Below are 14,119 nucleotides of genomic sequence, written 5' to 3'. Positions count from 1 at the left end.
CTATGGGCAAGCAATCTCCATTATTTCCTATGGGCAAGCAATGTGCAATGATTCTCTATGGGCAAGCAATCTCCATTATTTCCTATGGGCAAGCAATGTGCAATGATTCTCTATGGGCAAGCAATCTCCATTATTTCCTATGGGCAAGCAATCTCCTATGTATCTCTATGGGCAAGTATGCTTTCTGTATGGGCAAGTATGCTTTCCCTATGGGCAAGTACTGTCCTTTGTTTTAGTACGTCCCTGTGTTTACATGACGCAGCGCCAAAGGATCACCTTAAAGCCATGCTGCCATAGCTATTGTGCCCTGGAAAGGCCTGATCAGAGCCGCGGCGTACAGTTGCCATGGCCCTGATCCATCGCAGTTGGAGGCAGCCTGCACAGCCCCAAAGTCTCTGCCTATATATCTAAATTTCTTTCCATCCATCCAAACCTCTACTTCATGAAGTTGAAGGCTTTCATGGCCAGCATCCATAGTTCTTTGTGGGTTTTTCGAGCTATATGGCCATGTTCTAGAAGAGTTTATTCCTGATGTTTTGCCAGCCTCTGTGGCTGGCATCATCTCTAAAGGAATGGAGGTGGAAGAGGACAAAGGAGACGCCCCGACATCATATTAAATCTTGAGAGTCTCCTTAGATTTGCCACCGTCCCTGACATGCTTGTACCGTGTCCCACGAACATTCACTCACCCTGAGGATCGATTTTAAGGTTTCTGATGACTTGATCTGCAGGAAATTCCCGATCAGAGGCAGCGGAGTGGGTCCAGGAGGAAGGTTCCCCTTGTTTGATAGTTTCCTCTTAACTGATATAATGGCAAGATAAGACAGACAGATGACAAGGAGGAGGGTGACAGCACTAGTTATCTCCATGATGGAGTTTGCTACCTGTTGTACCTCTTTAGGAAGAGTGTGAACCTCTGTCCCATCTTGCACATCCCCTATATCTTCTACTTGAGGGTGGATTCAGCCCCACCTTCTGTTATGCAACTGCATGAATCAAACAAACACATGGAGTGTTTTGTGTCTGGAGCTGGTGCCAACTGGTTAATCAATGCTAGGGATATTTGCTGCAGGGGGCATGCGGGATTATATTTCTGTATTCCTGCAGGTAAAAGCATGATCGGCTTTCTCAAGTCTTTGGAATAAGGCCATGGCTTTGAAATTGAGACAATCGACAAACAAAGTGGGGGAGGATAATGGTACAATATGGAGATGTAAGAGTAAACTGTTGTACAGAGTGGTAAAATGCAACACCTTTATTTGAAAGAAGGATACCAGAGTTCAAATCCCAGCTTGACCATGTGACCTTGGGCAAGTCACACTCTCTCAGCCTCAGAGGATGGCAATGACAAATCCCCTCTGAAGAAACGTTCCATGAAAACCCCATTGATAGGTTCCCTTTAGGGTTGCCATAAGCCGGAAGCGACTTGAAGGCACACAACAACAACAAACAGACCTTTTACTGTATTAACAGATGTGGGCTGGCATCCTATTAATGGCTTATGCACATGTAAGTTTCCCATCTATACATTTTCTTTTCATGCGCATGCATGTGTGGGTTCTTGGCATTATAGGCAAACATCTAAATAGTCAGTGCTTTACAGCAAACAAAATATGGAAAGGCATTAAACTGAGTATTCACATGCGGAATGTTAACCTGCATTTTACTGTATACAAAAAATTAGACCTAGTAGGTAGGAGAAATATGCATATATACAATACTGGTATTGTACGTCTATTTCTTCTGTTCTATTCTGTTCTTGTTCCACACCTTATCCTTAGGCTGGTAAGAAAATAATACTAATACTAATGATAATGATAATGGTGATGCAGAAGTATGAAAACACACAGTGGGAACCTGAGTAATGACCCCTCAAACACTGTCTGCTTCAGATGCATAGTGGGTTACAACAGCATATATTCAATATACACCATCGTAAATTGTCATTCACAGGATGCCAGTTAGCATGGGAATCCTAATAATGCCCTATTTTGCACAGGTACATACTTACCATTAAAAATGGGGGAGGTACTTTATATTTCTAAAAGTGTGTAGATAATCATTGACCCAGCATATAGACATGACCCTGCTAATGCATCTCTATTGCAGGGTAAATGTTTAAATCCAAATAAAAAAGGTGAACGAGAGAGAACCTGCTGCTGTATACAGAGCAATGCATTATCTACATGAAGGGTCTAATCTTGGCTCCTCTCCACAACCTAGTTGACTCTTATGTCATGTCATATCTTTTGTTTTCTGAAACGGCAAAGTCATATACTGTATATACTGGACCATAAGTCAAGAAATTTTGTGCCCAAAAATTGACCCAAAAAATTATACATTGGTCAATACAGGGACAGCCAGGCTGAGGAGGATGAGGATGGGTGGGCACCTGTCCCTCAAGCCTCTTTCCCAGCCTGGTTGTCGTCCTAATTTTGACCCTCGACTTATCCATAAATTATGGATAATTATATCAGAATCCCTAATTTTGGCCCCAAAACCAGACCTCAACTGATGCATGAAGTCGAATTATTCTCAGGTATACACAGTAATCCAGAGTTTGGGATTGTTTGGGAACAATGTGATTGGAAGAATTGGATTGTTTGCAATCGGTGCATTCCAGTGGTAATAATCCCTTAATGGCATTACTTTTCAAATTAACGGAACAAAGTGCTTTGGCATTACCAAAGGAGGGAGGGTAGAAACATGAGCTTGGCTTGGCTCAGATTCATGCCTACCTGTGTTTGTTGAGAGATAAGCAAGTAATAACAGTTGTTGATGCAAGAAAGTACTCCCAAGGTGCTATTGCACCCTACCCACTGAAGGCATGTTGCTACATATAAGTAGTCTATGTAATATGGCGCCTTCAAGTGCCAAGCCAGATTCTTCTTGGCGCTCGGAGGGGGAGCGCCAAAGATCTCACATCGCCATCATATTTTTGCCCAACATTCAGAAAAGTCCGAAGTGATGCTGCAGCAGAGAGAGAGGCTTCTTTTAAAGGCTCCCAGGACAGACTAAATAAAAGGTCACCTTTCACCACTTTGCTCAATGAAGGGGTTGGATCCTTTTTAAAAAATAAGAGTTAAAGTACTGTATTGACATTGACTCATGGATATGTCAACTAATTTTTTGATTAAAATGTCTAGGCTTATATATGTGTATATATAGTATTCAAATAATAATGGGGGATGAGAAACCAACTGCTGCCTTACACAGAGCATCATATTACTATTGTGAATTTTGGCTTTTAAGCACCCAAAGGCTGGTGTCGTGTTAGTGAATTACAATGATGTTACGTTGGACTTGCACCATTGCAACTCACTTTTTGGATTGTTGGGGAAATTGGCATTCTGTTCCAACCATGCAATTGTCAGCCCCCCAACCCACATTGGAAGGAATGTATCCTCTTGAATGTGGCCTTTCCCACATTATCAGAGAGCAAAGGGAGGCAGTGAGCATGTGTTTAACTAGTTTCTTTTAGCTAGACCTACTGCAAGGATGCCATCTGCAGAGTGCCACCCATCCTATATCTGTGCATTTCATTGTTATTACCCCAATCCTACATTTCTCCCTGTTGAAATTCATTTTGTTAATAGGTAAAGGTAAACGTAGACCCTTGACATGAATGTCTAGTTGTAACCGACTTGTAGGTTGCGGTGCTCATCTTCGTTTCTACACCAAAGAGCCAGCATTGTCCGAAGATTACTCCAGTGGCCATGTGGCTAGCATGACTACACCAAACACTGTTACCTTCCCACTGAAGTGGTACCTTTTTATCTACTTGCATTTGCATGCTTTTGAACTGCTAGGTTGGCAGAAGCTGGGACTAGTGAAAGGAGCTCACCACATCATACAGCACTTGGGTCTTGAAATGCCAATCCTCCAATCTTCTGATCATCAGTATTGGCATCTTAACCACTAAGCCACTGCTTCATGGCCACCCTCCCTTTTCCTGGTGGTCTTGTGTGCAGGGAAAGGGGAGATGGAGAAATGTTCCACTTTGCAGAATTTAAGGGTCTGCCTCTACAATGCAGGGTCAATGCAGGGAATCAATTCCCATAACTTTATAAGGTGGCTCAAGGATGGCTTTTTCTCTCTACTGTGAAACAATTTAACAAGTGCCCCGTGCCACCCACAAAGCTGTGTAGGATCCTGTTGCTTTTGCTTCATGACATGGGTGTTGCTGTGTGCAACCCATTAATTTCTCATTGGAAGATGTTTCTCTGACACAACTGGACCCAAGAAGTGCCAGGTTGCATTATTCCAGAGGATGACATAAAAATAAGTATTCACATGGTGATGTAACGGGGTCTTCCTGTGCTCTGGAGTCAAAGACCAAAACTGTAGCTACAGTGGGTAAGGGGGGCAAATTATATTGCCCTGCCAAATATGAATCCTGTCCCCCTCCCCAGTGAAACTTTCTAACATTGCAGAGAATGAGATGCTGATTATCATCCACACCTAAAAACCATGAGCTTCCATATACTTGAGTCTGCAAAAATTCATGCCACCAACCTCTTCCTTTCAGTTAATCTCAAAGATGCTACTACAAGATGCCTTTGCATACCTCACTTACTGGTACATGACTCTAGATTATGCACCTGTAGCTGTGATAGTGAATACCAGACAGAGTGGAGAACATACTTCCCAGCCCCGATTTAGTACCCTATGCACCAGTGGCATGGTGCCAATGAATAGAAAAATGACAAAAAGGAAGGCACTTTGCAATCTGGCATAGAACTGAGTCAGATGTGAGTATTGCATCTGTAACACTGGAGAGTGCATAAGCATCCTCTGCTTTTGGCAACAAATGTGCTGAGTGTAAGTGAAGAATGAGGGGCTATTCACAATACCCTTGGCAACTGTCTGTGCATCCCTAAGGAAACCAAGTTCATATCTCTGGGCATCATTGCAGTAAGAGAAATCAGGAAGGGTTGGAGGCACACTGTTTCTTGATCTAGTCTTCTAGGGGGAAATGCATTATGGCTATGTATGCTTCAGTTGCTACTGACCTTTATGTGTTCCAGATAGAATCATAGAATCATGGAGTTGGAAGAGACCACAAGGGCCATCAAGTCCAACCCCTCGCCATGCAGGAAATCACAATCAAAGCATGCCCAATAGTATGGAAAGGAATCTTGTAGCACCCTGAGACCACTAAAAGAAAGAGATTGGCAGCATGAACCTTCATGGCCTTAAGCCCAACATATGCATGATAGACCTTGTCACAATAGGTCTACCAAGCCAGGGACCAGTTGAATGGCAAGCCCATCAGCAGGCTTTCTTATTTAAAATGTAACTCTCTAGACAAGGTAAGAGATGACTCAGTGAGACAAAGAAGCTTGGTGATTTATAAAAACCTGAACCCCAAAGCACACATTAAATGTATTATTGTAAATTTTATTATTCTGAGGCAACTCAAAGCTTAAAGCCACCTAAATATATAAGACAAATATATACATATACATACATATATATATATATATATATATATATACACACACACACACATAGACAGACAGACAGACATTCACACATGAGTGTACAATCACACACACACACACATACACACAGAAAGAAAGAGACAATTCAAGAGGCATCAGAATTCTGAGACAGGTCAAGATGTAACAAGTCAAAAGTCCCTCTGCTCCACACCTGGGATTACAACTGCGGGTCACTTCAAGAAGCTATAATCTGGAGGTGAAATCTGAATATGGAAGCCATCTTTAAAATTCTCTGCGCAAGAGTCAGGAAAGAGACGGAGAGCAAAGCTTTCAATCCTATGGAGCTCAAGCATAAAGCTAGTCCAAGAGCGCTTATGGCCGGGCCTCCCAGGTCAGCGTTGGATCATGGAGAGCTGGTAGTAGGGTGGGATGGCCCCAAATCCAACCTCGTGAGGAGTCAGGTCAATGTCCTTGGGAGCCACAAGGGGCTTCAACTGGAATTTCTGCATGATGGTGGCAAAGAAGATGAAAAGCTCCATGCGGGCCAAAGTCTCGCCCAGACAGACCCGCTTCCCTGTAAGAGCAATTGGAGAATAATCAGTAGGGCTTAACCAGCTTTCTAGTAAGTGAAGGGTCTGGAAACCATCCCTTATGAGGAAAGACTTAGGGAGCTGGGGATGTTTAGCCTGGAGAAGAGATGGTTAAGAGGTGATATGATATGATAGCCCTGTTTAAGTGTTTGAAGAGGTGTCATATTGAGGAGGGAGCAAGCTTGTTTTCTGCTGCTCCAGAGAGTAGGACTGGGAACAAGGGATACAAACTACAGGAAAAGCAATTCCAGCTCAACATTAGGAGGAATTTCCTGAGAGTAAGGGCTGTTCGACAGAGGAACACACTCCTTCATTGGAGTGCAGTGGAGTCTCCCTCCTTGGAAGTCTTTAAACAGAGGCTGGATGGCCATCAGTCAGGGATGCTTGATTGTGAGTTCCTGCATGGCAGGATGGGGTTGGACTGGATCAGGGCCCTTGCGGTCTCTTCCAACTCTATGATTCTATGATCCCAAGATTCTTGGAGTCCTTTCACACTGTACCTTTATATCACTATGATTCTACATTAACTATCTCGGCAACATTGTATGGAATCCTGACATTTGTCATTTAGGGAGGCACTAGATTTCTCTGCCTGGGAGTTCAGCTGCAGAACTGTGCTTGGGGGGGTCCCTACCTGAGGAGAATGGCAGAAAAGCATCGTTCTTCTTGAAACGTCCGTTCTCATCCAGGAAATGCTCTGGGTTGAAAGTGTAGGGGTTTTTAAACATGGTGGGGTCAAAGAGGACACTGCTGAGGAGGGGGTAGACTTCTGTCCCCTGGAAAAGAAAAGAGGGTTGGGGTGAGAACTGCAAAAACTGGGGGCAGGGGCACCAGTTTGGGAAGATGTGATCATCTGCCCTCCACTACTGATATCCCTGCAAATGACACATCTGGGTAACTTAAGCAAAAAATAAATAAATAAATAAATAAAATAAAAAAAAAAACAACATTGCACAACTGTGTCTCAGAGTTTAGCATGAACACATTGCCATGTCTCCCCATTTTACTTGGTCCCCCCAATACTTGTACCTTTGGAATCTTGTAGCCTCTGAACTCAGTGTCCCGGGTAACCATGTGGATCAGATTCAAGGGGAGGAGGTCACTGAACCTCTGCACTTCATGGACAACGGCATCCACATACGGCAATTGGGTCCGGTCGCCAATGTTTGGGGGACGGGTCCGGCCGATCACTTGGTCAATTTCCTGATGCACTTTTGCTATCAAAATTATTCAGAGCATTAGTTCCCTTTGGTTGCTGACCTACAAAGGGAAATGAGTTTCTCATTTTAGCATAGCTAAGTGTACCTTTCCCATAGAAACATGCCAGAAGATCCTCAGGAGTAGGCTTACTCTCAGTCCCACCACTATCGCAGGCATGTTTGGTGAGGACACAAGAGAGAGCCTTCTTGGTGGTTGCTCCCAACTGATGGGATTTGCTGCTGTGGGAGACCAGGCTTGCCATCCTCCTGCTCTCCTTTCACCAACAAATAAAAACTTATCCCCTTTTTAATCGAACAAATAGATGTCGACTAAGGCTGCATCTGTTCTGTAGAATTAATGCAGTTTGACACCGATTTAACTCTCATGTCTCTAACCTATGGAGATTTGTAGTATATTGGGACACCAGAGCTCTCTGACACAGAAGGCTAAATATCTCACAAAATTACTGTACAAATCCCAGAATTCCATAACATGGAGCTATGACAGTTAAAGCCGTGTCAAACTGCATTATTTCTGCAGTGCAGATGCAACCTCAGTGGCTATGTGGAAACGTTTTTCACAGAAGAACTATATCTCTAGATACAGGTGGCAAAAGGACAAACAGCAGCAGCAGCCACAACAACAACAACAACAACAACAACAACAGCTATGAAAGCCCAGGATTAATTTCCTCTGCCCCAGCCCTCCATACCTTGGATTTCGGGATATTTCATCATGTATAGAAGCCCGAATCTCAAGGTGGAGCTGACTGTCTCTGTCCCAGCAAAGAGAAGAAGCAGGACGTTGAGCTCTAAGTTTTTGATGGTAAATTCGCTGGATGGGTTGTCTTTTTCCTGAAAGCAGACATGAACAAAACTTCATGAGAGCATCGCGGGAAGGACCGTCAACAGCAAGAATGGGAAAGTGTGTTCTGTCCTGAGACCGGATGATGAGCCTTTCCTTTCCTTTTGGTTTGCATTTGAGATTCATAATAGGTAAAACCTTGGCAGGCATTCTGCTAGGAACATATTCATGTCTATGTCCAAATTACGGTTGGGCATGGCTGCATCTATACTGCAGAAATAATGCAGCTTGACACTGCCATGGTTCACTGCTATGGAATCGTGGGGTTTTGTAGTTTGCTGTGACGCCAGAGCACTCTGATAGTGAAGGCTAAATGTCTCACAAAACTACAAATCCCAGAATCTCATAGCACTGAGCCACAGCAATTAAAGCGGTGTCAAGCTGCATTCATTCTGCAGTGCATTCTTTTTATGTTTCATTGTGGAGGGAGGAATGCATTACTTTCCTTGCACAGTGATCAATGCCCCTTCAAGACTCAACTTGCACCAGCAAGAGCCATTTAGTGGCCAGGAGAACGGGAGGCATCTAAATAGTATCTGGCTATCCTCATTCATTTAGACACAAATGATTAGGGAGGGAAAGAATATTAGGAAATATTTGGACAAGAGTCTAAAATGTCTTTCTGAAACATTGAGTGATTTCAAGTCGCCTATCCCTAAACCGGCCCATCTCCCACGCCAATCTCTAACAAGGTACCTTTTCCATCTGGATGAGGAAACAGTCAATAAAGTCCCGTGGGCAGTTGAGGTCAAGGGTCTCCTGGTTGCTCTTCACCTTTTGGGAAATGGCGGCTCTAACCTGTCTCAGGAGCTCATTGATCTTGGTTTGGGGTCCTGGGAAATACTTCAGGAAGCTGTAATAGACGTCGAACCTCTGTGCAAGGAGAGAAACTAGCGGTTAGAGTTGGGTATTTCTGCTCTTGTGTAATTGTGTCCATATGGGCATGGGGGGGAAAACATCCCTCAAGTATAAGTTCCTTCTTTGAGGTGCACTGAACACCCTTCTTTTCTCTTCCTTCTTTTTTTTTCTAGGAAGAAAGTACCTGTCCAGAACCAGTGCTCATTCTTCGGAAGATTTCATTCGATGCTACTGTGAGGAACTGAAACAACTCATTTTTGTAGTCAAAGCGGTCCCCAAAAAGGATGGAGCTGATAACATTGGCGACGGCACGGTTGAGGTAGTAAGTGGGGTTGAAGGGCTTCCCTAAAGGACAAAGGGAGAGAGAAAAGATGAGGAGTTGTCAAACTGATGCTTGGAACTGCTTCCCGCTACCTGGTACCCTTCCGATATTTGGAAAGTCATTTGACTTGTTGTCTTTACCCATCTGGAGGGATGGCACCAGCTTGGGAAGCATGACCTAGATAGAAAGTACCTTCCATTGTGTGACTGGCCTTTATCAACCATGAGGGAGGACAAGGAACACAATCAAAATGGACAGCATAAATATATTGTGGACAAAATCGATACCTAACAAATAAAAGATAATGGCAGATATCCTGCATCATCAGACAAAGCTACAAGGATGGAGCACATTGTTGTAGCTACTTCTGCTGCTACCCATTAAAAAACCTACTTCTTAAGTTGCACAGTGCCACAGTTGAAGGGCACTGCCTGGCTTAAGAAGTAGGATTTGGAGCTCATGTTCACTCATTAATGTCCATAAACATGAATCCCCACATTTCCCCCCCTACTTGTGCTAGAGCTCTGGATTTGGAAGTCCTGTTCACTCATTAATGTCTGTAAACATGAATCCCCAAAGTTCCTTCTCTATTAAGAAGAGAATCTGCAAACAAAACCCAAGGAAACATTGCATGTTCTCCAAGCGCTGAAGGTGAAAAATGAAGAGGGAGTGTTTTCAATCCAGGATTTTTTTGGTGGGGGATCTAAGAGGGATTGCTTTTTTAAAATGGGCTTTCTTGACAAAACATCATTTGCTATCAGAATGAGAAAATGTCTGAGCGTTCCTTGTTGTATCCCTACTCACCATTTGTCTTCCTAATTTCTTCCAGCAGGAACTGGGATTCCTCTTTGATTCGCTCTTCGATGGGTTTTTTCCCCATTCCAAAATTCCTCAGGATAGTAAGGGAGAAGCGACGCATTTGTTTCCAGTGATTCCCATTGGCAAAAGTCACCCCTGGAGGAAAGAGGAAAGAAATGGAACGGCAAGCAGGAAAGAGCAGAAAAGGTAGGGACCATTACTGCAAAACCAGTTGGGGCATCTCACCGTATCCTTGGAAGGTGTCATCCACAGTAGCGTTGGCTATCCTTCCGCTGAATTCATCTGCCTTGTCTACCAGGGCTTCCTTCACAGCCTGATGTCCACACAAGACCACAACCGGACGCGTTCCAAAATAGACGGTGAACACAGGGCCGTATTTTTCACGCAGCTTTGCAAGAGAATAGCCTTTTTTAGTTCAATGGATGAGCTTAGGGTTTGTTCAGTAGAGCAGCTCATTCATGGGGAAGGGTGCTTAGCTGCTTTTCTACTGTTCTTCTCAGCAAAAGCCATCTGCCAAACACGCACACACAAACACACACACACACCATCTACATTTCATCCCTCAAGAAGAAAGAACCCCAAATAACTGTAGAAAGGACTTGATATCAGAGTATTTCTTACCGCACCTCTATAAAGTTCACCCCAGCTGGAATCCTATTTGTTTGTTAAACCAGCCAGTTACACAATTGACTGTGTAAAGGGGGGTCTTGTGTAAAGGGGGGTCTCTGAGACCTGCTTGTGCAGCTGTTTTCTTAACTTGCCCAATAATCTGAAATGGAAGGGGCTTCACTTGGGTTATGGCTTCACTTGGGCCAACCTGGGGCACTACCACACTTCAGAATTAACACAGTTCTCTTTAACTGTCATGGGTCCGTCCTATGGAACTGTGTCATTTGTAGTTGGTTGTGGCACCAAAGCTCTCCAGCAGAGAAGGCTACATATCTCACAAAATCACACAATCCCATAGCACTGAGCCATGGCAGTTAAAGTGGCGTCAAGCTGCATTAATTCTGCAGGGCATCCTTTTAGAATCATGTCCCGCAATTTCCAGGGTATTTGCTCAAGACACAAACAAACTGATTCATCGAAGGTTACACCCAGCTTATCTGATTCCACCTTGACACATAAGTGTCCGAAGGTTCCTTGATAGCAAGGGACATGGTTTGATTTGTTTACACTAAAAAACAAAAGTCTGGAAAAACAAATTTAAAATCTGATAGGAAGCTGGTGGAAAGTTATGTCAGCACATTTGCACTGTATGAGTGATTTTTAGCAATCTGTCTTCAAATTATGAGCTGAGAGCTCAGGGGACCTATTCTGTTCAGATTCTTATCAAACACCATTGCCCCACTGCAGAATTAATGCAGTTTGTCACTGCTTTAATGATTATGGCTCCATTCTCTAGACTCCTGGGATTTGTAGTTTGTTGCAGCACCAGAGCTCCCTGACAGAGAAAGCTAAATATCTCACAAAACTGCAAATCCCAGCATTCTAAAGTACTGAGCCATGGCACTGAAAGCGGTGACAAACTGCATTAATTCTGCGATTTAGATGCAGCCAAAGTGTGAGACAGAAAAGGCTTCCTTTTAATAAAGTGGGATGCTTGCTTTATCGGCATGGTCTTCTGATTTCCCCTGCAAGATTAAAGAAATAATTCTGCTCCACTGGGAAGAGATACAGACAGATCTTCTCCCTGTAGTGTGGACTTCTCACTCTACTCACAAGCCCACAAGGTAATGTCAATATGGCATTATACCACATCAGCGCTCAATGGAAGCTAAGCCAAATTGTCATTTCTCTACTGTTTCTAATGGTGCCGTTACACCATAAACTGGCAAAATATCTCATAGTGTGCTACATATCTTGATATAGCATTACCCCACATCAGTTCTCAACAGGATGCCAGCCAAATAGTTCTTCCTTCACTGAAGGGGCAGGAATCATGCAGCCTTCTGGACCGTCGCTGGACTGCAGCTCCCAGCATTTCATCATTGGTTTCTTTGTTAGGGCTTCTGGGAGTTGTAAGCTAGAGAAATCCATGATTCCTATCCATGCACTACTGCTTCTGCTACTATTGGCTGATCTGCTTCCATGAGCAAAAATTATGTACCTTGAAGTCAGCTATTGACTATGAATCCCATAGGGTTTTCTTAGGCAAAGAATATGGAGAAGTAGTTTGCCATTGCCTCCCTCTGAAATCATTGAATGAAAGAGTTGGAAGAGACCACAAGGGACATCCAATCCATTCCCAGACCATGCAAGAATACTCAATCAGAGCTTAAATACCTGCCATTCTTTGGCAGTCTCCCTTCTGAATACAAACCATGCCTGACCTTTCTTAGCTTCTGAGCTTAGATGGGATCTGGTGCCTTCAAGGTATTTACAAAGAAATGTACAGGATGCTTCCAGATGGAGAGCTCTTGGTACCAACCATCAAAAGACATTGTATAGGTATTGTGTCTTTCCCTTCTAAATGGGAATACAGTGATAAGAAAGAGGAGCAAAGTAATAGTAGGAGCACAGCAGTGTTACAAGTAGAAGAAGGCTATCTCTTCTAGCTGTGCCACGTGTGATAAAGTCCTTAGTAAAGGGCAGCAGCAATGGTCCCTTGGGGCTGAACAGTTGCTGGCATAGAGGCCTAGTGAAGATCTCCTTCTATCCCATTGTCTTACATAACCCAGTTGCATGCACACATGTTACCTCGAACAATCCTACCATAGATTTCATCTTAATTTGCGGGAACTCCAGACGAAAAGGCAAGACTAGAGATGGAGATAGAATAGAGAGACATGCCTCTAATTCTCAGCCATTTCCTGAGATTTTCATTACTGGGAAGGTTGGATGGTGCACAGAGGTCTAGTGAAGAGGTCTTTCCATCCCATTATAAAGAAAACATTGCTGTACATTGCTCAGTTACATGCACACATGTTACCTAGGCATGTCCTCCCATAGATTTCATCTTAATTAGCAGGAATCCCAAAGGAAAAGATGAGAATAGGAACGGAGACAGAACAGAGACACATGCCTCTCTAAATCCCAGCCATTTACCGGGATTTTCATTACATCCGATCATATGGCAGTTCCATGGGACAACCACTCACCTTGAGAAGAGATTTTAAAAGTTCGGTGGACCTGAGCTGCATGAAATTTCCAATGAAAGGCAAAGGGATGGGGCCGGGGGGGGAGCGTTTTCTTTCGCGATAGATCCCTTAGGGCTGTGAAGATAAGAAGGATGGATAGGTAAAGGACAAGGAAGAGGGTGAAGGCACCAGACAACTCCATGGTTCGGTTTGCTGCCTGTTCTCCTCCCTTGACAGAAAGTGGCTATCTGCCCCTCCTTGTTCTGGATCTATGCATTTTATCAGGTGCCAGCTTTGTACCGCCTTCTGTGTTATATAATTCCTCAAAACAAACATATTACTTTGGTCCACAGCTCAGAGTCAAATTTAGGAGGACCAGAACTTTATCTCATTCCTGGTTAATCAGTATTATCAATATTCGGGGCAGAGGGTATATGGGTTCCCATTTCTTTGTTTCTTCAAAGGACTATTAGCTTTTTCAAGTCCTTGAATTAAGAGCTTGTTTGCAAACTGAGACCATTTTTAAAAAGTACGTAAGAAGAAATGCAAATAGCACTAAATGCTGCATAAAGAGTTGGGTAATGCTTTCAAATAAAATGATTCTAAATAAAATAAGGACCAGACATTTAACTAAGAGCCCGTACAGACAGGCCAAAATAAAGCTGCTTCGGGTCACTTTGGAGGTATGCTGTTTAAATGCTGCATGTGTCCTAAGAGGCCAGAAGCCGCACCAAAGCCATGCTCCACTCCTAAGAACTAGAGCGCAGCTTTGGCACAGCTTCTGGCCTCTTAAGATGTGTGTGTCATTTAAACAGCTTACCTCCAAAGTGACCCGAAACAGTTTTATTTTGGCCTATCTGTACAGGCCCTATATTAACAAATAGGGTGGCTGGAATCCTGTTAGCAACCTAACATGTGCTCAGCTTGGATTGATGCATGTAC

The 14,119-nt window shown here is 43.5% G+C and overlaps 2 protein-coding genes across 2 annotated transcripts in view; both read right to left on the bottom strand.

The window, feature by feature from the left end:
- Nucleotides 1-941, bottom strand: part of LOC121917566 (cytochrome P450 2G1-like) — a 19,100-nt gene extending 18,159 nt beyond the window's left edge. The window contains exon 1 of the mRNA XM_042443634.1: nucleotides 690-941. Within this exon, the coding sequence (XP_042299568.1) occupies nucleotides 690-869 (180 nt within the window). The 5' untranslated portion in view covers nucleotides 870-941. The remainder of the gene's footprint in view (nucleotides 1-689) is intronic.
- Nucleotides 942-5,379: 4,438 nt separating this feature from the next.
- Nucleotides 5,380-13,431, bottom strand: LOC121917563 (cytochrome P450 2G1-like). Its single transcript, XM_042443631.1, is given in 10 exon segments — nucleotides 5,380-6,018; nucleotides 6,669-6,810; nucleotides 7,064-7,251; nucleotides 7,947-8,088; nucleotides 8,795-8,971; nucleotides 9,141-9,301; nucleotides 10,083-10,232; nucleotides 10,323-10,485; nucleotides 13,199-13,300; nucleotides 13,302-13,431. Coding segments are annotated over 10 exon segments (1,485 nt in total). The 5' UTR covers nucleotides 13,380-13,431; the 3' UTR covers nucleotides 5,380-5,836.
- Nucleotides 13,432-14,119: the final 688 nt, after the last annotated feature.

This window comes from Sceloporus undulatus, unplaced genomic scaffold (genome assembly GCF_019175285.1).
Source record: "Sceloporus undulatus isolate JIND9_A2432 ecotype Alabama unplaced genomic scaffold, SceUnd_v1.1 scaffold_23, whole genome shotgun sequence".
Taxonomy (NCBI): domain Eukaryota; kingdom Metazoa; phylum Chordata; class Lepidosauria; order Squamata; family Phrynosomatidae; genus Sceloporus; species Sceloporus undulatus.
Note: the sequence above shows the minus strand (reverse complement) of the source record. Positions and strands in the feature narration are given on the sequence as shown.